General features: G+C 34.9%; 2 protein-coding genes across 12 annotated transcripts; both read right to left on the reverse strand.

Annotated features, from left to right (window-relative positions):
• Positions 1-79: 79 nt before the first annotated feature.
• Positions 80-23,040, reverse strand: LOC113061576 (liprin-beta-1-like). 11 transcript variants are annotated; one of them, XM_026230784.1, is made up of 29 exons: positions 22,893-23,040; positions 17,619-17,702; positions 16,746-16,951; positions 15,997-16,083; positions 15,387-15,500; positions 15,056-15,187; positions 12,677-12,769; positions 12,422-12,514; positions 11,458-11,575; positions 10,926-10,970; positions 10,224-10,285; positions 10,049-10,133; positions 9,240-9,379; positions 7,970-8,076; positions 7,465-7,524; positions 7,187-7,247; positions 7,047-7,076; positions 6,630-6,801; positions 5,292-5,433; positions 4,534-4,665; positions 4,154-4,304; positions 3,906-4,017; positions 3,705-3,793; positions 3,276-3,398; positions 3,058-3,183; positions 2,532-2,720; positions 2,258-2,425; positions 1,254-1,319; positions 80-1,157 (listed from the first exon to the last, which is right to left on the reverse strand). In XM_026230784.1, exons 2-29 carry the CDS (start codon positions 17,680-17,682, stop codon positions 1,071-1,073), a joined length of 3,054 nt encoding a protein of 1,017 aa, XP_026086569.1. In that variant the 5' UTR covers positions 17,683-17,702; positions 22,893-23,040; the 3' UTR covers positions 80-1,070. The 11 variants fall into 11 exon arrangements, with proteins under 11 accessions (XP_026086569.1, XP_026086566.1, XP_026086568.1 ...); XM_026230781.1 differs by having other exon boundaries at positions 10,926-10,973; XM_026230783.1 differs by having other exon boundaries at positions 10,926-10,973; positions 17,619-17,719; positions 22,893-23,038.
• A 1,607-nt stretch (positions 23,041-24,647) lies between these two features.
• Positions 24,648-27,357, reverse strand: LOC113061264 (guanylyl cyclase inhibitory protein). Its single transcript, XM_026230301.1, has 5 exons — positions 27,094-27,357; positions 26,097-26,229; positions 25,244-25,393; positions 24,981-25,086; positions 24,648-24,866 (listed from the first exon to the last, which is right to left on the reverse strand). The coding sequence occupies exons 1-5, from the start codon at positions 27,168-27,170 to the stop codon at positions 24,742-24,744; spliced, it is 591 nt and encodes a 196-aa protein (XP_026086086.1). The 5' UTR covers positions 27,171-27,357; the 3' UTR covers positions 24,648-24,741.
• Between the last annotated feature and the right edge of the window lie 258 nt (positions 27,358-27,615).

Genomic DNA, 27,615 nt, shown 5'->3' on the forward strand with positions numbered 1-27,615 from the left:
AGTGACAAGTCATACACCTTTGGTTGTGGAATTAACCAACTGTGTAATTAATTGAAATGAATACACCAAACAATTAAAGCCTGCTTGCTTTCAGTATTTTATTCACCTTTAAAAATGAGTAAAAGTCAACAAAGTACAAACACGTAACTCTGAAATGTTTATGAGTTTCAATATATTTTCAATATAATTTTCAGCTGCTTACAATTTTGTGTACATGCCAGAATCGCATTAAAGATTAATGCTACATGATAGCCTTTACATAAACGAGAACATTATTGCTATCCTTAATTACTGCAGCAGAGGAAAAATAATTCATAATGAACAATATTTTGCTAATATTTTATCCAAATGAGACTTAAATAACATGCACACCTTTACAAACCAGATGTAAAGTATATTGTTCTGCATGCAAATGCACAAAGCATAATGTATGTATTGGTTTGATAAACCAAAATGTACAGGTCAAAATACAACAAAAAAATCCTTTTAGCTCTATTATATGTTTAAGACTGCAGCTGGATATATCATTAAAAAATATTGATGATCATTGCTAATTTAATTATTGGCAGTGTACAACTTTAATTTATCAACAATTTAATAAAATATATCTTTGATTTTGACTAAAAGTGTCCTTGTGCTCTTCTGCCACTATAATAACTGGCAAAAACAATCGGTCACAAATTTAGGCAGGCAGATGAAAAATAATGCAAGAATGCATACTGTATCTATCCAATAACCAGCAAATTACAGTAGGACTGCTACTCTTTTTAGTTCAGTTTAGTTCAAATCATATCACTTCGATCCACAAAAATGACCACTAACAATCTATAACACACACATAGGGAAGACATTCTTCCATCTACCTTTTTGAGACATTATTAAACAAAATGTTCTTAAAAGGCAATTGAAATACTTTAAATTGGTGTTTTGATGAGCTGAGACGTGGTTCTGTTTGATATATTTGGCATTCAGATGGAGGTGCGTGTTATGGAGGTGTTGGCAGAGGGATTGGCACAGTCACTTCCGATTAAAGCAGCAGCACTAGGGGCGAGAGTGTCCCTGCAGTGCCCTCAAACATTGGAGTCATCATCCTTCACACTGGCATTGGGGAACGACGAGGAGATCTCCTTGAAGAACTCATCCTCCTTCAGCATACTCTGATCACAAAAAACAGGATGCACAGTTTAGGCTCAAGCACACTACTGTATATATAAAGCAACTCAAGTCAGATCAGATGCGCAGCTGCTGGTTACCGTTAAGTTGTTGATGCCCTCTGAGAAAGCACCAATCTGCCTTACTGTCCCTTCAGAGTCCTCCATCTGGGGATTGTGAAGAGGAACAATTTCATACAGGTGTTAATGATTAATCAATGGTCAATTTATTGTTTTTAATGATTTGATGTAAGGTTACTGACTTTTGAATAATTAAATGGACATATGGAATAATTGAGGTTTTTTTTTAAAATGTAAAAGAAGTCACTTATGCTAACTAAGGCTGCAATCATATGACCGAAAATACAGTAAAATTGCAAAATATTATGTTATATAAAATATTATTTCCTATTGTAATAAATTCTAAAATGTAATTTTTTTGCTGTGATGGCAGAGCTGAATTTTCATCTGCCATTACTCTAGTCTTCAATGTCACATAATCCTTCAGAAATCAAAATTATTCTTTGCTATCACAGTAATAAATTACATTTAAAAACGTAGTACAATAAAAAAAATCATTCTATTAAATTGTAAAAATATTTCACAGTATCACTGTTTTTATTTTATCAAATGAATGCAAATTTTGTGAGCATAAAGATACTGCTTACAAAAACTTTTATTACTGCTTTAAAATATATTAAAAATAAATATTGGTAAATATTAGAAAAATATAAATTTAGGTAATTATTGATAATTAAAAATTTTTACTTATATAAAACTTAAATAAATTAAATGTTATTACATTTTTTACATTAAATTCTGTTGGCTAAAACTTAAGGTGAAAACTAAATATTACATAAATATACAAGTAATAAATGTATTACATATTTAGATACATTAAATATGTAAAATATTTTAGTTAAATTATTATTGAGCAAAACTATCACGTGACTTTTGTGGTATTAAACGTTAACGATTAACCTGTCTATCAGACAGCCAGGTCGATCAGTGCCAGTGGTCACTGCTTTTCACACTGTAGCATAGTGAAGCATCATGCACCAAAATGCACCATCATCCATCATGCACCACAAAGCTTCTATCACTACCTGGTCGAATCGATCTAGGTCATCATCATAGATCTGGAGCTCCATGCCTCTGTAGCCTTTCTGGAAGCTGCGTCCTTTGGGCATCTCCACATCCATGGGACAGACATACTCTTCATTATCCTCTTGCTTCTTCTTCCTACCAAACCCTCCAAACGCCAGCTTGTGTGGCTATATTTGACACAGACAGCATTTAAAATAAAAATATGTCAGCATTTGAACTACAAAATGAATGAAACATAAGCAAGTTCTGCAGTAGATGGTCTGGAGATCATACCTTGACTTTAGCCGTGGCGGTGAGTAAGGTGTAGTCTGGATTCTCTAAACACTCCTGTTTGAGTTGCTGAGCCTCAGAACCCACCAGCAGGTTGAAGTGAGTAGCCAGATGCCTCCGCAGCAGAGTCTTGTTGGGGGGAATATTCAGCAGCAAAGCCATTGTCTCCACATTGAAGCGAGGTTCCAGCACCTGAAACCACAAACAAAATTATGCCCATTTGATAAGAAAAAAATTGCACTTTTGCAGATGCTTTTATCTCAGCTATATTTCCACTTTAGCAACCTGGGGTTAACTCCTATGATATAAATGCATTTCACAGATGCTTTTATCCAATGTGACTAACATTGCATTCAAGGCACACATTTAATCACTTCTTGCTTTCCCTGGGAATCAAACCTATGACCTTGCTAGCATCCTGGTTTATGGATCAACCCTTTCAAGCGATTAACTTACAACTTTTCAGGTTTCTAGTACAAATTTGAACCATTCCAACCAATAACCTTAACTAGCACAGTCATTCACTCACCATCAGTCCTCCATGTACTCCACTGCCCCTCAAGTTGGGTGCATATTCAGCCAGGTCAGCAGACCGCAGCCATTCCATCACACGGTGGTTGGTCCACTGAGAGACCTCAGCAGGACTTATGTTGTTCTGAAATAAGGATTGCTAAAATAAGTTAAAAAAACAAACAAAAAGAAAAAACAACAGGATGGCACAGATTAGAGTTTGGTCTCTTTTCCTACCTCATCTGAAGGTCTTCGCCGCAGACAGTTGGGGTCGTAGCTGTTGAGTCGGAGCACCTGGATGGCTCTCTTAATACTGAGGTGATGAAGAACACTGCCCACTTTCAGAGACAACAGGTCATCCTGTTCAGCATGGACAGGAGAGAGTGGACTTGAAGCAGTTTACAATTCTCAAGGATCACGTGACACTGACTAATGACTGGAATTCGGCTTTGCCATCACAAAAAATTATTACATTTGAAAATTTATTAAAAGAGAAAACACACATTTGAAATTGTACTAATTTTTCACAATATTAAAGTTTTTACTTTTAATCACATAAATACAGCCTTTTTTCAAAAACATTAAAAGCTAGTTTAACCTTTTATTCACAGATTTAAACTTTCATTTATATGTCAAAATGCAATATTAACCAGGAAAAAGACTAACCACAGTCATATAGTGAAGCATCCGTCCATCCACACGTCCCTCGTCAAACTGAGTCTTGTACTGCGGGAGGCCAATGTCATCAAGCCATCCTAGAACAGAAGGTAAGGGGTTAAGAGATTCAACCGGATACATTCAGTCTTAGTTTTATAACAATTTTACAACAAATCTGATACTGCGGATAAAAAAACATCCATTGCTTACTTGTCACCCATTGGTAGTCTAGTTTGCTTCTGTTGTCATCTTCCTCTGAGCCCAATGCCTGCAGGGCCAGCTGCAGTTTCTTCCTGTGCAGAGGGTGTTTTATTCCCAGCTCCTGCATAGAGAGGGCAGAACAGTCCTTAAACATGAATTTCAGACAGAAAACTGATTATTACCAGAATTAAATGTGGTCTTAAACATTTCGACACCACTATATGCTCTCATTCTGATTGTGAGTAATAAGAGCTCACTCTTTCCAGATCCTGCTGGGATGCCTGCAGGAGCGTCTGGCCTGAGGCGACCCACTGCCTTGCCAAACTCACGTACAACCCCAGTCCCTGCTCCTGCATCCAATCACACACCTGCTCCCGGGACCAGCGAGCAAACGGTGTATCCAGCTCACTGAAAAACACAAACAAGCAGATCTTAAAAGGTACAATCACCATACAGTGACTGCTGGAGATATTTGCCACAAAAATGTCACACTGGCAACATAATAAATGAGATTTTAATCAGGAACTGAAACTCTGGATCAATAAGCAACCTGTAACTCTGTCACCAGGGTGTTTCCCAAAAGCAGATCTTTCCATTTTGAGAAGGAGCTTTATCCTGTGTCAATGTGATTACTGACCTGTTGGTGTTCTGCAGGTCACGTGACCAACCCAGCCTGGGTCCAGCTGTGGCTCTGACTCCACCCCGTTTAAACTCATTTTCTGATAAGTTATCATCCAGGTTGAATGTGGTTGATTGACTTCTTCTGAGCCTTTAAAGAAGAAAGAAAAAGTCAAAGAATGTCATCAGTTCATTTATTGATACTGCATGCTTTAAATGTCCGACAAATTTGTCCACATTAGCTAAAAAAGTTTGCAACATGTAGGGTGATTTTGAATACATTTTAAAATTTTGTTCATGTAAAGAAAAAAGAAAAAAAAAACTTACATAGAGGTTTATATTAAGTAAATCAGAACATTCATAATAATATTGCAATATGATACTTATTTTTTTGAATAATATCACTTATAATATTTCTTTGAAATTAAAGTATTACAATAATATATTCTTTAAATATTCAGTATACAGTATTTTTTTTTTTTACTTTTATAGCATTTATTATATTTATTATAATTGAATTGGACAGTTTTTTTCATTTTAATACTTTTTTTAGTTAGTTTTAGTTTTTAATTTCATTGTTTTTTCTATTCAGCTTTAATTTATATTTCAGATTTAATAATTTTAGTACTTTTTAATTAAGCCTTTTTCAATTAATAAAACCAATGTTTAATAGTTTTAGGCTTAGTTAACAATAACAATGAGGGACATAAAATATGCTAGATAAGGAAAGACGCCAAGTGTCTGAAACGTCCAACCCTGCAGCTGTTTTAGACTCACTTTCCAAAGAGTGCTTTGATTCCTTTTGACTTCTTCTTGCCCTCTGGAGAAATGGGGAGAGTGTGTGTGCTGTCACTGTCAGCTGACCTCTGCGGCATGCCTGCCAGATCCAGATGGTCAGTGCCATCCCTCTCTGTCTCAGCTGTGCAAACAAACACATACACAAGAACAGAAAATGTCCTGTTGTCACCACAGCAAACTACGTTACCCATAATACCACAGGCAGTCGAGCATCAAATAAACTAAAGATTATGGGAAGGGAGAAAAAACAGGGCAGTTGTTAAGTTGGAGACCAGAGCAGTAAAAATGTCATGAATAACAGGAAGTTTAAAAGAAATAAAGCCCAAAAATGACAGCGTCTTCCTTGAACTACTGGAATCAGCATCATGCGGCAAGATTGCAGATGACTTCTCGTCTGGACTGAAGAACAAATGGATTTGGTTTATTTTAGGAGTGGAACCATGGAACAAAGTCACATGCTGACATGCAAGTGAACACAATGGAAGAAATATCATCTCTGTTATTGAATGAAACTAAATCCAGCCAGAACGTTCTTTCTTATGTTAGTTTGCATTTGAGGGGAACATATAGAGTTGTGAGAACATGGTCAGAATATTTGAGTGCTGGGTAATGTGGTCGAAAAATAACATGCGATGACGACAGAACCTCTATATTCTTCCTCTCGAAGGACTCACGTTGGCTACCACATGAGCCCAATTTTAAAACAAATCTATTTTGACTATTATTTTGACAAGAGGACTTCAAAAAAAAATCATTTAATATCCCCTCCTGCTATGAAGAAAAGAAATGAAAATAAACCATCTTTGCTCCAAAATGTCTTCCTTTCTAAAGACTTCTGAATAAGGCTTAAAACTAAAATAACATTTGAAAAAATTAGTTCCTTCCTACAATATTATGTTGTATACTGATTTTGATCATTTGGGTTTTCAGAATTAGTAAAATATTTATTGTATCTGTGTGTTTTGACTTTACATGTATTTAATATACTGACATTGAGCAGGAGCAGAGTTAGAAATGGTAAAACATGGTCAGAGAACCAACTGATTATGTGTGGAAATACATCAAGGTAAGGGATTTTTCCTTGAAGGAAAGAACGAAATGAAAACACATCCAGGTTCTTTTCTCTCCTTCCTCAGAGAGGCCATTTGGCAGGTCTAGCCTGTAAATGGGTGTTTGTACTAAATTTGGGCACTCTTGACTCATGATGTTTTTATCTAAATTTATTTTTGGATGTTTTTTTTTGTTTGGTAATTTTAGCTTTTTTAAATCAACTGTAACTGACCATGGGCATATCGATTTAGAAGAAAGAAGTCGTACCCAAATTAGGGGCACTAGCAGTCCTCTTCCCTCCCTTAATCTTGAAGAATCCCCGTCCAAAAGAAGATCTCATTTTCCTGGTGCCGAAGCTGTCATCCTCAGCAGTACGAGAAGAGCTTGGGGATCTGGGTGGAAGAGTTGTGATCTTCTTGAACTCATCAAGTTCATCGCTCTAAAAGTTCAGGAATTAAATATTTCAGATTATTTTATAAGCTTTCATGTCAAATAAGCTTATGTATGTAATATGAAGAACATTCCAATAATATAATGTAAATTAAAATAGATTTATTATAATAAATTCAAATTTAATATAACAACAGCAATTCATAATAATAATTGTAACAATAATTATGATTAATGGGAGTATTACTAAAAAAAGAGAGAGAGAGAGAGAGAGAGAGAGAGAGAGAGAATTACCTCAGGCTTCTGATCTACTGTTAACGGCTTCTGGAATTTAAAATTGCACAGACTAAATCACTTTAAATATTCAATATATTGCATAACCCTAATAAAAACCTTAAAGATAAATACACTTTTACTGAAAATTTGAAATTCACCTTTTCACCGGCTCTTTCATCAAGGTTGCCCTGGTTTGCTGAATTTGTGACCTCTGAAGTTCTAAAGAATGAAAAGACATTATAACCATCACTCTTTCCAACATTCAGATGCTCATAACCACTTTGTAGCATCAAACCACTTTAAGGTTTCTGACTCACACTTTGAGACACAAAGTGGCATGAGTAGCATTTCAGGTTACCACATTTTTTTTTAAAATACCTGGCAAATCAAAATGTGCCATTTTTGTGAATGAACTCCACCTGACACACATACTCACTCGGGACTATCATCTAATGGGGTCTTCAGGGACTGAGTTGGCTCCTGACACTCTTTCTCACTACAAAGGACAAACACACGAGCATTGGGATGCAGAGGTGGTGGCAAAGCATGATGGGTAAGCAGTGGGGTGTATAGACGGACATGCACTGATGTGTTAACAGTGAGAGAATGACACTTTAAACACCATAGAAATGATGGGATAGTATAAATACGGTGACATGGTCATGAACTCTGATATAGATAACAGGCATTTCAAAGACTAGAAAGGATGAAAAGAGGATATGAACATGAAACACACGAATGGAAAATCCTTTAGAGGTGCTAACGCTGAGGATGGGATGCTTGAATGCTGTAACATAGGTGGGACGCTTTGGGACATAAATCTTGAGCCACAGATATGATTTAAAATAATGTTGGAGTGTCCAGATTTTATTAGATGATGATCCTGCATGAAAAAACAACTCAGCAGACAAAAAGATGTGTTTTAATGTCCTAAAGTGTACCTTGATGACTGCATGTGTTCCAGGCCTGAATCGTTGTCTGCTTTGTCCGGGGATGTTATATGTACTGTGAGCGATGGCACTTGGAGTGTACTGACAAATGTAGTCGCCTACAGAAGAAGAGAACATACAAAGATAATTCAGACCAGTGTATTCTCTACACCAGTATTTTTCAAAATGCAAACCCCTGGAGGTCCACCTTTCTAGCATACAAATATAATATTTAATATAATATAATATCTAAAACAAGCCTTTTTATTAGGGATTTTTGTTTGTTTGTTTGTTTGTTTTATTTATTGAGCACATTTGAAAACAACCATGGGTTGACAAAAGTGCTGTATTGAACATACATTTACCAATAAGGATATTAAAGTACATTAATATAAAAAAAGGAAACGTTTTAAGTCATCGTCACCTGTTCAGGTAAAAATTTAGATCTGTAAGCATAGATTGAAAAATGGAAAGAGAAGGTGTTGTTTAAAACACACAAATAATTTACAATTTAGAATGCAGATTTATTTTGTAATACAGGTATTGTTACAATTCACAAACTATATAAAAAAAAATTGTTCGGTGAAAAACATCTGAAATAAAATCTAAATATTAAATAAAAAAACTTTGCAAATAATTGCAAATCAAAACTGGTCACCTTGGTTTAAGTACTAATACCACTAAAACTAAAGCTGAAATAAATAAAACCAAGCTAAAGAAGATTTTTTTATAAATCTAATAAAAATGACAGAAACACATTAATAAAATTTAAATGCAATATTAAAACAATATAAAAAATGCTATACTAGCAAAAAAAAATAAAAAAAATAGAATAACACTGATTACATAAATTGATTTTATTCACTCAGTTATCAGAGTCCTTGGCTCAAAACGTTCGAGTGCATTCATCATATTCCAAGGATCCATCACCTCTGAACAGTAATATCTGAAGATATTCAGTCACTCCCTGACAAGTGACTATCTGCGTCTTGGATCATCGGTGACAGTATGAGCCATAGGCTGACAAGCTGTGTGTCCTGCAAGTGTTCAATTTAGCCTTTAGCTTGAAAAAACAGAAGCAACACAACTTTGCGGAACTGTCAATCAGCCTGTGTTGCTCTAAATTAAGGATAATTCTAGTTTGCAGTGCAGTGATTTCAGATTATGCAAGCCAAAACAAAACATAGGTTTTTAACAAAGATGCAAACTAGCCACAAACGGTGAACTGTATAACTTTGTGGGAAATATTATATGAATTTTTGGTCTGAAAAGAAAATTGTACCTCATTTTGACCCCTCACAGCAACTTCCTCTGCGTAAGAGAGCACAGACTTCTCCGTGTCCATGGAGACAGAGAGGGGGGTGGACATGGAGAGGGAGCTGTCACTATTGCTCCCATCACTGTCTCCTTCTTTGACTTTATCTGATGACAAACACAGGAGAGGAAGGAGATTTGATCATTAGCTCGGAAAACGGCACACAACAAGTACAGCCTGTCACTTAACAGCAACACATTAAAGGATTCAAATAAGTGGGTGAATGTATAATATAATATAATATATTAATTTCTCATTATTGCATTAGTTTTTTTTACACTTTTGTTTTTACATCACCATGTACACCTTCCACAACATTTAATTTACAATTTAAATAATGCATTTTTTGTATTAAAGTGTTGTTACAGTTCACTAATTATTAAAATAATTTTGATTAATGAAATAAGGCTAAGATAAAATAAAATTATAATATAAATATTAGATGAAAACTTCAGCTTAAACAAAACTTTAAAAAATTTAATGAAAGTTAGAAATGTTGCCTGACAACTAACTGAAATAAAATGAAGTGCTAAAATTACTAAAACTGAAATAAAATAAAGGTTATTTTGTTTTTATTATAAAAGGACAAAGGCACATAAAATTAATAAAACTAAATAGTATTCAAATAAAAACAAAATAAAACTAGTTCAATTGTATATAAATTCAAAGCTAGTTCAATTGTATATAAATAATACAAATAATACTAATTACAGGAATGACAAACACATTTCATTGACAACACTTTGGAACTTTTATTAAAAAGCTAAATAAATCACCTTTTCTTCCTTGTGCTGACATGACCATCTCTTGTACTTTCTTGTAACGCATCAGTGACTGTCGCAACTCTTCAATCTTGTGATCCTACACAAAGCATCATTAACAGCATTAAATGCCTGGTTCCTTCATGATTTTCAAAAGCAATGGGAAAGGAAGCTTATGACTTAAAACTACCTTCTCCTCATTTGCAGCCATCAACGACTCCATTGCTTTCTTCATCTTCTGTACTTCCATATCTGCAAAGCACAGGCTTAGTAAACTAAAGACTATTTCATAAACTCTAAAGGGCAAAGAAACATCAAGACTCAAGTCTGACATTAAGCATCACAAACTGTAGACAGACACATTGAAACTGAAATACAACAGTGACCTTCTGTGACAAATGTGAGAAATGTACACAACGGAAGCGAGGGGGAGCTTGTGGAGAATAAATGTGAGCGTATGCAACCACAGATAAGAGTAGATGTCCAGCCTGTTATGAGAAATATGAACATGGGCAATGCACTATAATGGATGGAAGGGGTGAAGAAATTAACTTTGGGGAACAGGAGGTGTTACAGTACGAGGTGACAGGCAAAAAACAAACAATAATGTAAATGTGACATGCCAGATGGTGACCACAATCTGACTTTTGTCAGGGCTACAGCATAAGAAAGGATTGTTATTCATTACATCTTTCCCTTTCCTATAACTAATATATTGTATTTTTAAATCCATTAACTTCCTGTAATTTGCACTACTTTGTTTCATAGAAAAGCAAGCTTCATGAGTACGATGCCTAAACATGCAGGCACAAAAAGTAAAAAAAAATAGTACAAAGATTAAAAAGCTGACAAAGGGATGTATGTGTAGAAGGTAGACATGGAGTCCCCTTACGTTTCTCTTTGAGCCTCTTTTTTAATGTTTCCTCAGTATGGAAAACTGCTTAAGACAGAGTAATAATATTAAACGTGTATATATCAAATAAAAATACATAAGAGAAAACAAAAAAATCTAAATAATAAACCAAAATCAAAATAAACCAAAACTAAATAACAAGAGAAAACAATGTAATACATTTAATCAAAACAAACAATAAAAAAAGGCAAAAACAATGAACATAAATAAAGACACATTGAAATAAACAAAAACAACAACAACAAAAATACTAAGCAAAAACTTAAAATATCAAGTAAAAAACAAAACAAACATCAAAAGCATATCAAATCAAATAACAAAATAAACTTTAAAAAAAATAGCAACTGACTGAGCTTGATCTACTACGGATTTTATATTAAATTATTTAGTACATCATCACAGAAACATAATGCATAATGACAAGACAAAACTAGACCCCTCTAGAGCATGCTGGGACAGGCAATACTGTGATTACTAAAAGTGTGAATAACAACAGCTATGCATGACCCACCTCTCTCTGTGCTGTCTAGGCCTGCAGGCGTTGGGGATCTGGACCCTGTCTCATCCTGCAGCCTCCTCAGATCACCATCTCTGCCATCCAGCTGCCTTTTCAACGTAACCAGCTCCTCCTAAACATTAAACACACATCTCACAACTCTGATCCAAAGTCTGGACGACGTCTGAAATTAACAGGTTAAACACCCAGTAATACCAAACCATGCAGTTACTAATTACTATCAGAGAGTTCAGTACATGGCACTTGCAAAATGAAAGTTAGACATAATTACTTGTTTTTTTTTTTTAATAGTACAAGCATGCAGATTTATCGGATTATGTCGCAAATAGGCAAATATTAAATTAATCAATTACATAGGTGAATACCACTTCATCATCAAGATCACATTCAAGAACTTCATTCAAGAGTTCAATACATTGCCAGGGTGGTAGAGAAAACTACAGTAACACAATCATGCAAACCTCACACTGAGCTTTTCAAACCTTGTGACTTAACTATATATGCTACAGTAAGAAGCAGTAACAGAAATAGCTTCTTGTGCATTATAAAGCAGTCTGAAATTTAGCTCTCCAGGCTTAAACATCACATAGAGCCTAACACTAAAGCAGATCTTATACTGGTGCCACTGCTTAGAGAGGAGGGCAGATTTAATGAGTAGCTTCCAAATCATGATGAGAACTTTGTCTGTACATCATTGTGCAAAATGGAGGGCTATGGAGCTCACAGTCAAGCTGAGACAGTTAAAGGTTTGATACTGTAGTGAGTGACATGAGATAATAGGCTCATTAACAGTGGTCTCAGACTGTATTTTGACTCTATATGTAAAATGTTTAAACCTTAAACTAAATCTAAATACAACATGCCAAAAAGCAAAGTTACAGAGCAAAAAATAATAATAATTAAAAAAAAAATCTCTGGATCACAACCAGAAGCAGTAACCACCCTGAGGTATTCCAACCTTGAGCGCCTGGATTTTTTGTTCCTTCCTCTGTTTCTCATACTGCATCTGGCCCATTTTGAGTTTCAGGCTAGAGAGTTTGGCCATTAGCGACTAGCGGCAGAGAGGTTAGCCAAGGAGGAAAAGGAAAATAGACACTTAAAGATAACAAGAAAGATAACAAGAGAGACAAAAGAAGAAGAGAATCCCTATGCAAGCTTAAAGATAGTAACATGTAGATGTTTTCACTTGTAAGAAACTAGCGTTGAAACTCACCTTAGTGGATTTCAGTTTCTTCTCATACTGTAACCGTTCATTCTCCAACTCAGAAATGCGATATCTCAGTTCATTAATCTCCAAAATCAAACCCTAAAAACGAAAAAGGCAAAAAATCTCCATAGAATTTCACAAAGTGTCTCAAGCATTTTAGCAACAACTTGTTTTTCTAAAAAAAAAAAATATTATTAGTATTTGTTTAATAATGTGAAATATACTGTTGAATGGGTTAAAGTTAAACTGGCATATGTATGCTGTCGATTACCACACACACACACGTTACAATAAAAAAAAAAAAAAAAAAAAAAAACAGGGTCATTAATGTACAGAATCTAAAAATATTAATAATCTTTTCTAAACACTCACAGATTATCATGGCAATATTCTAGAAACTATTTTGCTTCAAAGGGCTTCAAAGAGAAGCCAATTCTTAAATTTGAAATGGTTTGTTTAACAAACTGATTAGGTATTCAATATTTATTTACAAGCATAAAAAAAAACAAGAATATAGTGAAAACCATCCATTCAGCACTCAGGCCTTTCAGGGCCAAACTCTTTGTGAGGATGTCTAGCATTCAAGCGTGGATTTATGATTCAATAAACAACAGCCAGTTGTAAACCCTCATTAAAATACAGACGCTTGGAGCTGTGATCCGGAAAACTCAAAGGACAAATCAGAATACACTACAGTTCAAATTTTTGGGTCAGTACAACGGTTTTCAACTGTGATAAGAAATGTTATAATAATAATAATAATAATAATAATAATAATAAGCATTTTATAATGATTTCTGAAGGATCATGAAACACTGACAACTGAAGTAATGAATCACTGCTTAAAATTCAGCTTTGCCATCTAAGAAATTACATTTTAAAATATATTTATTTCTATATACATATACAATATATTTATTCAAAAAATGAGTTATTTTAATTTGCAATAATATCTATCAAAAATACTGTTTTATTGCATTTTTGATCAATTAAATGCAGGCTTGGTAAACATAAGAGACCTCTTTTTAAAACATTTTTAAAAAATCTTACCAGCCACAAACTTTTGAACAGTAGTGTAGATATAAAATATTTAAAGCTACAGTAGTTCGGATTCAGTTCAAAATCTAAAAAGACATATTATACTTTAAGTCTTAACAGGATAAAAAGACGACATTTTGGGAAACAAACTGGAGACTCGCTGAGACAGTAAATTATGTGGCAGCAAAATAACAGGAAAGAGCAGAAATTATTTTTATCTTTGAAGAATGTGTTGACCGACCTAGACCAAACACACTTGCCAGTGCACAGTTTAAACCATAAATAATTTGTCTATATGTTCAATAATACTCTAAGAAGAATGAAAAACACAATCACAAAGAAATGCCTGAAATGGAACGTTTGTCTCAATGGAAAGCTTTTCTGTGGCAGACTGTGAACACACAGGTGCAAAGACTGGTTCATCTTCATGACCCTAATCTGAAAACATCCTCTTGCTTTTCATCATTTTTGGATGTTGTCTGACTCAAAAACACCTGCTAAAGTGATAACAGCATTTCCCAAGCCTAAATAAAACATGTTATGGACAAGAACCGAGACAAGCTGGTCTGGAGTTCTTAAGATAATAGCCTGCTTTGCATCTAGCATGAAATGATTAGATTTGAATGAACACGTAAAAAAAAAAACCTTTCCGGTTTGCAGTTAATTTGTGCCAAGAAACACCCACTTTGACAGGAAGTGTAATTGTGAACTAAATGTCAGTGGCCAAACATGGTTTAGGACAAGTTTATCTGAAATGGTAGAAACCACCAATGTGTAAAACGATTCCAATGGATCCCAACACCCTCTTGCTGAGGACCCTTCCTACACCCATTCATCCCCATAGTCCATTCATAGTCCTTAGTGGCAATGACTGCTTTCTAGAGAGAAAAGAGGCCACCTAAACCAATCTTTGGAGAGGAAATGGTATCTGGTAAAGGCTGTTTTTGCATTTACCATTTTGCCGAGACAGCAAACAAAGCTGAGAATAGTTAAAAGCCCAACATTCCAGTGCACTGGAACGGACCACTGTACCACAACATGACGTGATCGGTAGATGTCTGAGCGCAAACAGATCGTGTTGTTGAATGCATGTCTTTCTACTTCAGGCTTGTACAAAAACAAACGGTTGACTATAGGGCAGAATCACAGTTCCAAACAAATATTCAAGTAGATTTCCAGCAAACTACAATATGTTAAAGCAGTCAAAACAAAAGAGCTCTGTGCACCAAAGGCAGAGTCACAAATTAACCATTGAATGGCATTACAATTAAAAGCAAAGCCACTGACATTTTCAAATAAAGATATCATTACACGATTATTTCCCTCTTGCATGTGTATGTTTCTTACCTCACTATCTCCAAATCTGTCGTCAAAATCTAGTCTCTCTTTCTCAATGGCTGTTAACTTCAGCTTCAATTTGGAAACCTCTGCCATAAGCTCCAGCTTCTGAGTCTCAAGGGCTGATCTGCACAAGAGTTCCTAGGAACAAGAGATAAAAAAGGAACATGAACAAGGAAAATCCACCTTATGAATACATTTAATGAGCTTTTGCTTGTGGACAGTATAGTGAAGAAGTTATAGAAAACTACAGGCTGAAAATAAGCTTTCCTGTGCCAAATGCACTTGACCCAACTGCCATACCATGTCTCTAATATAAAAGAAATCTCTTTAAACCCACCTGTTGCAACATTTCTTCAGTTGCATTAAGTTTATCACGGTGTTCATCAAGGCACAGGTCTAGGTCCCTTATCTTTTCACCCTGTGCCTCCACTTGATCCGTCAAAACACTTACCTGCAAAGAAAGATCATTTTATTTAATTAAAATATTATTTTATTCACAAGAATGCATTAAATTGATCGAAGGTGACAGTAAACACATTTATAATTTTTTTTTATTATTACAAATAAATGCTGTTCTTTTAAACTTTTTATTTACCAAAGAATCCTGAAAAAAAAAAATTTCAGGGTTTCTATAAAAATATTAAGCAGTTTTCAACACTGATAATTATAAGCAATGTTTCTTGAGCAGCACATAAGCATATTAGAATGATTTCTGTAGGATCATGTGACACTAAAGACAAGTGCTGCTGAAAATTCAGCTTTGTCATAATATGAATAAATTGCATTTTAAAATATATTTAAAAAGAAGACAGTTATTTTAAATTGTAATAATATTTTAACAATATTTCCGTATTTATGACATTTATGACAATATGCAGCTTGTGCTCCCCTCAAAAATATTTAAAAAATCTTGTGGACTTTGTATGTGCATGTATATACAACGTTACCTGAAGCACAAGCGATTCTTTATCACTTTCAAGACGATTAAGTCTGTCCTGGTAAACATCACCGGTGATTGAAATGTGTCCATTTGACTGCCCAAAAAATATATATTGAAAAATTATTTATTATTAAAGACTTCTGGAATCCACCACAACATGTCCTGAAACAGTTAATTTTATGCTTTTAAAAGCAAGTAATTCTGAGAAACACAGTGTCTCTTCAGATTCAGGGTTTTCATGAACCATGTATCGTGCCAACAAAATGTAAACATTCAGTGAACGAACATAATCCAGATAAACCAACTAAATATGGTACTATGTGTTGTCTTTCCCTTGGCAGTTGTTCAATTTGTCTCAAGACACACACAAAAAAATAATTATGTAACTAATATCTTGAGGCAATGATGAAGCTAAACTGCACTGATGTCTTATTTATGAATAGAACTACTGAACATGATACACTAATAACTCATAATATTAATTTAAAACACTGAACCCTTATTACGTCAGAATGAAATTTTATATAAAGCATTAAACTGAAAATACTTCCAACAAGCACAAACCTACACAAAACAGTTTTGACTGTCACTGAAAATAGACTATGGGCTAACGGGAATATATACTTCCTATAAATAAAAGGAAATATAAATAACCACGTACTACCTTACAACATGGCAACACATAGTATGTTAGCTCATGTTCAAATCTAGAGTAGACACTGTGAATTCCAGAGTTCTGGAATGTGGTGTATGTACCAGGTGACCATGCAGCCACTCCACCAGACTGTCTGCAGTAGAGTCTGGGATCTGACAACGCAAGCTCTCTCTTTCCTCAGTGTCCATGAGCTCCAGAATGCCCCTGAGGTCCTCCAGTAAGTTGAGGGCTCGCAAGCTGCCCATGAACGGCGATGTTGGGGACTGACAATCAAAGATGCCATTGGAGTAGTCCAGAGCTTTGGAGCCTGAGTGCCAAAGACAAAGATAAATAAAAGCAGTTATAGGTATAGTTAGGTCATGCTTTTTTATTAAAACAATAATATGTGCCAAACATTTTGTAGAGCAATACATTAAATGCTTATGAGAGTCAAACAATACAAAAATAAGAAAATATTTTACACATTTAGCACAATGTATGGGATTTAGGAATTGAGAAATCATTATAAAAAACAGAAGTATCATGTAGTGTGGAATTAAAGTTAGTATGACCTTATCATAAAGCATGCTGTGGGCGAATATCCACTCAAGTTCTAAAGTCACAACCAGGGCAGGATAAATGCTTTAATTGCTAAAACCTCAGGAAATCATGTGATCTGACAGGCGACTCCAACTTGAAATGTCAGCCTTGTAATAAGCTAGTAATAACTTATTGCCAGACCATTTGGTCAGGGTGCTAATATCGGTCCAATCTTACTCTATGTAAAACTTAGTGAGGTTTCATGAATGAGTTGTAACATTTTTGTAGAACTGCAGAATATTTCCAATGTGGATAGAATGAACATATTTACAAATGAAGTTAATTATTTTGTCAGGTTTAAATGTGGAGGGACCGTTGGATTTGGGATAGAGGTTTCAATTCACTTTTAACAGAAATGTTGAAAAAGCTACATGAGTCATTGGTAACAATTTTACCTGCTATAATACCATCCATTTGCTCCAAGGCTGCTGCCAACATGTCACTGGCATCAGACATCATCTTGTTCAGCTCTGTTAATCCTGAATAAAAAAAAGAACTAACAAAATAAATATAGTAAACAGCACAAAATGCATTTTGGACAATCTCTTAACACAATAGCAGCCTTTTGCAGGCTTGGGCACTAAAGTCGTCAAAACTACATATCTGAATGAAGAAATAGATACAATTGTCTTTTGTGTTTGACACATGACTAATGTAATTTAGAAAAGTATTACACAGTCACCAAAACTTTGGGTAGAACTGAACAGAATTTAGAGACCGATCAGAATAACATACACAGAGGCCGAATATACACAAAAAAGTGACCTACTGTTATTTTACTATTGTTTATATACTTTTATAATATTTATTATATATATTTTTTTTTCAGTTTTCATTTTAATTTCAGTATAAGTTTACTCTTGTTATATGATTTTGTCATTTATGTTCTTTCCACTCATTTATATTTAGCTTTTATTTTCATTTTCTAAATTTATTTTTGTTATCTGCCATGGCAGCTTTTTGAATTTTCAGTAATTTTGTTTAACTTAATTTGAGTTAATGTTAGCAACACTGATGTGAGCACACAAACTATAATGCATGAAAGTATATTTCTCAACCCTTCCTACTCATCTTCATATCTAACTGCACATTCATCTGGACAGGGTCTCCCTGTGATAGTCCCAGAGAGAAGAGCACATCCTTTGGGTGAAAGGTTGGCTGGTTCTCAGCTCTCTACTGTTCCCTGGGTAACACAGTCAAGCTCCAACCATTACCCACAGATTTTAAAGAATAACTGAGCCATTTATTTCAATTATTGGCACAGTGCTTGTGCTGCTGGGGACACTGGGTACTTTGTCGGGGGACTAGCAGGGACACATTGTGAGACCCTTTTGGCTCACGGTCCGATAGCACATCGGCGGCATTCTCTCAGTTTTAATCCTCGAAACAAGGAGGTGAAGAGACACCCCGTCATGTTCTGATATCCCATCCACCAATGTTAATACATTTCTCTGCCGTAATGCACAAACACAACATAGGCCAAAGGTTAATTTACAGATCTGAAAGAAGGGAAAGTGTGCTATGCTAAGTGGTTATTCGGTTTTTCTGTATAGAAATGCCTTGTGATCTAAATAAGAGGAGCTACTCAACCATTTGAACTCATTTAAAGAAATATGTAAAGCATAAAATCACAAAGCACCACTCTGAATTTATGTGTTCTGGTAAAGAACTATCCTAAAGGCATTATACAGTGAATAAGCAGTTAATAATGCTTTCAAATGTGTACACAGGGATTATCAGAGAAAATTTGCTTGACAGCAAGCCATTATAAGGATCTCAAAACATTGGGATTACATTGACCATGATCTTACAGCACCAAACCTGTTGTCATAGTGCTAAATATTGTCAGAGACAGGTTTCTAATGGAAAACAAACTACTTTTACTTCATTATGTTGGGTGAGTTTCCTCTAGTAAGGCCAATGCAAGTTATAAAAGGGGACTGAGTCCAAATACATGTATGCACAGGCTTATTTGAGAGTGACATCTGTTAGTAAACAAGTTTGTAAATCCCAAACACTGACTGTGTTAATGGAGCCATTCTGTTAGAAGAAAAGTGGATCAAACACTTTCCTCTGAAGAGTTTTCAGAAGATAGATACTATGAAATCAAGGTCAGAGTAAACTAACGTGCTTCACTAGTGTGTTATTTTTTCAACAATTCTCTGATCCAGTCAACTATTATGGAACATTTCAATCTGGTACCTTAACTATGTAAATAACAAATCAAAACCTTGTGTGGAGACTCCTGTTATGTCTACAAATGCTGTGCTATACAAACATCACATGGGTCACATGTTCACTCAGCACGATTTGGGTCATTTTTCTTCCTGCACATTTCTAAATAGTTCTGTTGATCTACATTATGTTATTACTATTTAAAGTTAACAAAGCAGCAAACAAGAACTAATTGGAGATCCTCTCTCTGTCTGGAAAGCCTTTTATTATGAGCCAACAAGCATACAGCATAGACTCAAGCTAAGGAAGCTTTGCATTGCAGATTATTTTCAGGGCTGGAATTTCCTCTCATGGTGGGAACATGGTGGCTTCCAGCCTATGAAAAGCGATAACATGTTCTTCATGAAGCTCGTATTTCCTCTCTGAATTGTGTGAAGTCAAACAGAGAAGACTTTGGGTTCAGGCCTATAAACATCAAAACAGTTTATGTACATGCAAAATCATCATGCAGTATTTTTCTAAAAGCACAGACAAAGGAAAATCTTCAAGTATTTGTTTCAACAATCCCTGGAACAGATCTTATGAGAAGACATGCCAATAATGACATTAAGTGGGAAGAAACTGATTGTGAGACATGAAGCCGATCCTTTGTTTGGAAATATTTTCTTGAACACAAGCCTGTAGGAGAAATTGACAATAGGAATCAGTTGACTTTGAACGTGAATAAATATCACTAAAACTGTTCCCTAAAAAGGGCTCAAGATAGCATAAAAAAAGTGTTATGAATATGAACATGAGAATAAGGGAAAAAACCCTAATGGCTTCTCAAATACATCACTCGGGTCACTTTAGGGCATCGTGTGTATGAACTTTATCTGCTCCACACTGCGAGTCGTATTAGCTACTATCCCTCTCTGAAGATCTGTGACTGACTGACAGAAAAACCTCTGCTGGCACATGATGATGCTGGGGAAAAATAACAGCCTTCGGGTCATTCATCTCAAAAGAAATAAAAGCATTTATGGCAGACGAGCCGTGTAAGCCAGCAAATTTGCCTCAAGTCAAGCTAAAGCAAGCACAGAAGCATGCCGGAGTCATGGGAAAGACATCATTAATGGACCTGTAAGCACATGTTCATCAGATAAATAAATATGTAAGCAAGCTTTCTAGTAAATTGCTGATAGTAATATTAAAATTTTTAAATGTATGCATTCAGCAGACGCTTTTATCCAAAGCGACTTACAGTACATTCAGGCTATCAATTTTTACATATCATGTGTTCCCGGGGAATCGAACCCCCAACCTTGCACTTGCTTGCTTGCTAGCGCAGTGCTCTACCAGTTGAGCTATTATATTGTTCCCCGAGCACTGCTCCAGGTGTATTTTCACTATTCACTTCTGTGTAGGTGCACTTGGATGGGTTAAATGCAGAGCACCAATTCCAAATGTCATGACTTTCACTTTCACTTTCAATAAGTTATCATATACAAAATCTTTCAACACTGATAAATGCAATGCCTGGTTTCAGGTGGATGCAGTCAGAGGTGATTGCAGCGTTTGAGCCAAGCAGAGAGTTATAAAAGATGTTTGAAACACAAATGTGCACAAGCCTTCAGCCCAGCCTGTGCATGTGGGAGGAGGACAGCCCCTGCTTACAACAGGCTCATTTTCTTACACATGTCAGAAATAGAAATTTTGTTTTTGCTTAAACTTAACTCCACATATTTGTGGCTATTTTAGGCATCCCTAAGCAGAGTTTTATACAGCAGTCAATGAAACACTACCACTGATTGTTCTCACCCTCGAAACTTCTAAAGTGGCACCCATCTGACACTGATCTGAAATCACCAAGCCAAGACATCGAAGTCAATATGATGCATTTTACTTAACATAACCACACGGTACAGAGAAGGGATCCCTGCCTGCCTGTATTGAGGGGCCTTTCATATGCTAACTATAAACATAAAAAGAATTCCACACCGCTTAGGTAAATGCACAGATGTGTTCGCAAATATCATAGAGGATGAAGGAAAAACACACGTGTGTTTTAGCCCTTCAAGATGGTAACTAATTTGTTACACGACAAATAAAGATGGCTGATGAAACCTGCAGGCTTACTCCTGGGCTGCCAACACAAGAAAATATTGCTCTTTGAAGTCTTTCAATGGAGGCAGTTACTGTAAACATTTCATTTCATAATTTCACAGATGTGTGACTGACATGGACCTAAATTAAATATTCAGAACAGTTACAAGGACAAAGCTTAAAACTACAAAAACTACAGAAACGGCATGTAACAAGGAATTAAATGTGCAATTTTGAAGTAAAAGGTAAATCACACTTATTTGTTTTATTTACAAGTTTGAAAAAATGTTTTTTTTTTTTTTACAGCGTAGTGGAGTTAACTCACACTTCTTGTCTTTACTATAATATTTCTGAGAGGCGGTTTATTTTATACCTTAAAATGCTGGCAACAAAAATAAACACCTTTATTAGTATAAAAAGGCTAAAGCTGACTGAAAGACCTAACGATTCAAGAAACAGCAAACGTGTAAAAAAATATCAAAACATGCATTGGCCAAAAAATAACTGGTGAAATATTTAACTATTAATTATAATATTATTTAGATTTTTTTTTCGTAGGGTTCACAAAAGTTGTTTGAAAAAACATACAAACCACACAATTCTCTATTTGTTACTGACTTGATTGATTATTGATATATAACTTTTTTAACAACGTCGAGTGTGACAACTTGCCCCGCTCTCCCTATGCTCATCCAAAAACGTACATGTTGCTGCACACACAACAAACTATTAAAAATATCGTTTAAAAAGAGCAAGTAACAGGACGTCAAACCTATTTCCATAGACTGTACAGCTGAAAATTAACAATTAAGTTCTGTAAAACTTTGTATCAGTCCAGATCACAGGTGAGGATGCGGTTAAAGAAATGAAACTCGTGTAACAGCAGCTCTTGTTCTTCTGTGGCTACGTGGAATGTGTGAATCACTTGAAACCACAGCTGTGACTTAAATACCAAGTTCTGCTCTTCAAGTTACACATTATTTATTAAATTAATAAAAATAAAAATAAAAAGTTTCAAATATAGCTTGGGTTTGGTCTTAAATATTGCACACAATCACTACAAACAACTTTATCGATGCGGATTGCCGAGTATTAGCTACCTCATACACGTACATACATAAATGCTGTCTGTATTCCATCCCTTAGGCAATGAAAAAAATATCACTAACTTAAGTGTGAAGTGATGAGAATATACGATCATAACTACGCACAAAAACAACTTTTAGGTTTTTTTTATATTTCTGTCATCTACTTTAAACAACAACAACAACAACAACAACAATACATTTGTGCACAATTAACGTTACAAGCAAGTTTCCCCACTCGGGCAAGTTTAGGAAGCCAAGTAAATTAACAAAGCACAAATATTTATCAGCTGTTCTGACAAGAAGTATGCTGCGATTTCTTACCGAATCTGGACCGCCGTCTAAAAGTGTGAAATATTAATCCGTGGACGCTTTTCCTAGGCTTTTAATGTCTTTACGAGATTTGCTCTTTCCGTAGTTGGTGCTCCCACCTCGCCAGCGCCATGTCGACAATGAAAGTGGGAATGTTGGACGTCACGCCACAGGCAGGGACTATCCTACTACGTCGAAGGCGGGCTGCTTAATATTCATAAGCCATGTCTTCACCATTGGATGGTCACTGAGCTATCTAATTAATATTCAAACATCGTTTTTCGCCATAGGAAGTGTATATATTGCGTCACCGCTATCTAATTAATATTCACACTATGAGCGATCACCGTAGTAGCATTATTAACGCATAAAAGATGTTTGTTTGAGTAAATTTGGAAATACTTCACTCATAAATATGGTGAAATGTCAAAAAAAAAAAAAAAAAAAAAAGGTACTTTGAAAGTGTTCGTCATAAATCAGCCACATTGTGTTGATATGCGGATATTTGTGTGAGGGTTATAGGTAAATGTATAAAAACAATTACCCATATTAATGTATTAAACATTTTTGTCTGTGAGATAGCCTCACTGATGTAGTAAAACCAACAAGTGTGTGGCACTAAAGTAGAGAATGAATAATGAATTTTTGCTCAGATCTCTTTATTAGCCTGTCGTTTAATCTTTTTTAATCAAGCACACTATTGCCACCAAAGCTACATCTTTATGTCATAAGCGTTCCTCTGAAGTCAGACTCAGTTGTCAGTAAACAGCTGCTGGAATAAGGCATGCAAATACCAACTGCAATTTGACCAGACCAAAAGTTTTCTGAAGATTCTCATGAGAAATGCAGAAGAATGCTGCAGAACACAATTTTACAATTATTCATTGTAGAATACAGACAGTAGGGAACTGAAACTGAGACATCAAGTATATTATATTGTTTCTGTACATTTAGCTTAATATGTTAAAAAAATATTGCATGTAAATTAACTCCAAATAAAGCTATAACATGACACAAACATCGTTATTTCAGTATTTTGTAATCAATGGGCTAATCAAACTCAAACTCAAAAGAATATTGCTTATCCAAATACATTACACGACTTAAGGAGGTGAAACTAATATTTAAATAATAATTGTTTTTTCAGTAAATGGTCTGTAACTTTTGTGCTTGGCAGTGAAGTATAACATCCTAAAAAAAGCGTTATAAGAACTTAATAAAAACAATTTACGCTAGCTATTTAGATGTATTTTGTAAACTCACATGGAAAGGATAAAAAAATCTGATAAATAAAAAGATACATGACTTGAGGTGTTCAGAAATTATTTCAGAAGAATCAATCAGTCAGTATAAATATACATGAAATATGCACCTATAACATCAGAAGTAAAATTAATTTGAGTGTCATTGATCGCATCAATATATAGGACTACATTACAGCACTAGTTCACCCAAATATAAAAATGAGCTGAAAATGGATTCACCCTCAGATCATCCAAGATGTAGATGAGTTTGTTTCTTTATCAGAAAATATTTGGAGAAACCTAGCATAACATCATTTGCTCACCAATAGATCCTTAGCAGTGATTGATAGATTTGTTTCTTGCAAACACACAGCTGTTTGCTGCACAAGATGTTAACTGATGGACTGGAGTGGTGTGGATTAGATTATCGTGATGCTTTTATCAGCTGTTTGGACTCTCTTTCTGACGGCACCCATTGACTGCAAAGGATCCATTGGTGAGCAGGTGATTTCTGTGGGTGAAACATTTTTCATTTTTGTGGTGAACTGTTCCTTAAATTCAATATAATCATACTGACTAATGCATGAACTTCTCATCTTTAAGGTTATAATACAGCTTTATAGTACTGCATGGCCTTTGGGAGGCCTCTCCATCTTCACTGTGTTTGGATCACACTCCAACATCTCTCTGATCCATTCATCATTCAGCGCGCCTTCAATGAACTCCTCCTGACTGATAACGGCTATAGAGACGGAATGAAAAAGAATGACATAAGGAGACTGTGCTTTCTAGTGCAGTTTAGTGTTTCAAGAGTGGTTGAAATAACTTTGGTACTTTAGATAGCAATGTAGTTTACCATTGTTATCTTTGTCCAACCGTACAAATATCCTGTTGGTGCATTCTTCAGCAGTCAGTGGATCAGGTTTGGTCAGTGATGCTGCAACGCTCATCTTGTACACAGCCTGAGTGAGAACAGGCATGAGAGAATATTAATTTGTGATTATATATTGCCCTCTAGTGGAGCAATCCAGAATCACGTAATCAAACTGCATTTATAATTCCAGAGGAAAACGCTACAATCAGTTTAGAACGGTAAGAGTTCTTCAACAATAGTCTTACCTGCATGATTTCAAGCATCTCTGAGCGTGTGATGGCTCCATCTTTGTCTTTATCATAGAGTTTGAAGGACCAGCGCAGCTTCTCCACTGTCGTGCCCTCAATCAACATGCTGATGGCTGTCACATATTCTCTGAAGTCCACAACTCCATCCTGTCAAATGGCATTCACATAACACTTTTTATATCAAATCACATCACCAATCCCGATTTTGTTTTGATCTGGATCCAGTATTGTTTTACTAGATACTATTATAATTTAAATTTTAAAATGTAACTATATCTACAGTATACAGTGTGTGTATATGTGTGTGTGTGTGTATATATATATATATATATATATATATATATACTGTTTCCATTTTCATTTTTGTTATCGTTTTCATACTGTAATTATGAGTTGTAATTATATATATATATATATATATATATATATATATATATATATATATATATATATATATATATATATATATAGTTTTTATTATTAAAATTGTAAGGTTTTTATATTTTATTTTTAGTAATGGATTTTTTTTTTATGGTTTTAGTTAATTTAACTATAATAACCTTGTTAGGACTTATCTTAGGGATCAAAATCTCAAAAGATCATGTTTCAGAATAATGACAATGTAATTTCAAGCCTCTTAAACCACTGATAATTATTCATTGACCTTGAGGTTAGTGTAATGTCACCACATATGGAACATGTTTCCCACTGTTAGGGCAGTGTCTTTTGTTATTCCTCCACCTTTTACAAGTCAGCATATGTTTTGTAAAGCCAGTGTTCATTAACTGCAGGTTTAAAACATCATATGTGTCAGGCATCAAAGCTTGTTTGGTTTTGAGCTTTGTAATACCCCATTGTTATCTAGTGTGCGGAATATCTGCTCTGCATACTCCGCTGACTCTTTTCCCACGGTTCCATTGCAGAAGTGACGTCTGAACTCATGGAGGGTGATCAGTCCACTGGGGCATTCATTCAGGAACTTCCTGCCAGGCACAAGCACAAAAGTGGACACATTTTATAAAATACTCTGATGAGTTTTTATCTCATGAGGTATTTAATCATTTATCTTAAAACAATGATAAATATTCATTGACATGGGTTATAGTGTTATATTATAGATAGATCCTGATAATTGTCCATTAAATGCACATTACATAAAAATACACGTTGAAATGTTATTATATATATATATATAATATATATATATATATATATATATATATATATATATATATATAAAAGATAATTGTCTTAAACATGATTAATTCAATGTGTTATACATTACATTTATTGACATCCATGAACCATGTTTTTTAATATCTAAAAATTTGTTACTGAAAGAAAAAAATCCATCCACCAATGTCTTTAAGGTATGTTAATAATATTAATACATGTATATTAATTAAAAGCTACCGATACTAATACTTGATAACTATAAGACTTTGTGTTTCCAGAGCAGTTACTGTATGAATGCTTACTGAAAAAGGCAATTGTCTTATCATGCACATCATTAAATGAAAAGTTCCAGGAACAAGACTACAGTAAAAGGTCAAGTGAAAAAAAGATGACCTACTTATCCTGAAATAGTTTATATGGTTTTTCAGTCATGGTTGGCATTTTATGGTCTATAATAAAAATCTTCAGTAGCTAAGGCATGACCCTTTCTTGACACATTTTATGGTTATAATTACTCTCCAATAATAAAGATCCAGAATGAGGTTTGTTTTGCATAAAAACATCTATCAGATGACACGTAACTATGCTTATGTATCCTATTTTTACTACCCACTTCCCTAAATCCCAGATCTAGTCATAGTAGTCACCTAATTAATATTTTGTAAACTTACCTGAACCATTCATAAAGCTCGGTGACATAGGTGCCACCTTTTCTGCAGGGTAAGGTTGCTGCCTGTCCCATCTTCATCAGTGCAACGAAATCAACTGTGGGAGAGATGCATATATAGCAAACCCCAGCTTACTTCTCTCTCACTTAATCATTCTTACCCAGACCCTTTTACATCTGTGAAATTAAACTACAGTAATCTCCCCACAGGAGGCCGACATGTAGGCAAGTGACACAAACTAATTACCTCAAAGACGCATGAGTGATACTTGAAATCCTCTGGCTTCTCTGGTCCCAGCAGCAGACTAGGACTCTATGTTATATTATATAAATTGATGGTTGCAGCTCTATATTTTCCTTTTGCAGTAAAATAAAAAAAGTGTGTAATTTTGCTTTCAGAGCGGACTTGTTCTGGTGACCTAAGTTTACTATTAGTGTAAACGATTTTGGGCAAAGGATGTGAATATTCGCAGAAATGGGTACACAAAAGCCATCAAAGATGCTCACGGAAAACTGTGGTTTAGCT

This window comes from Carassius auratus, chromosome 43 (genome assembly GCF_003368295.1).
Source record: "Carassius auratus strain Wakin chromosome 43, ASM336829v1, whole genome shotgun sequence".
Taxonomy (NCBI): domain Eukaryota; kingdom Metazoa; phylum Chordata; class Actinopteri; order Cypriniformes; family Cyprinidae; genus Carassius; species Carassius auratus.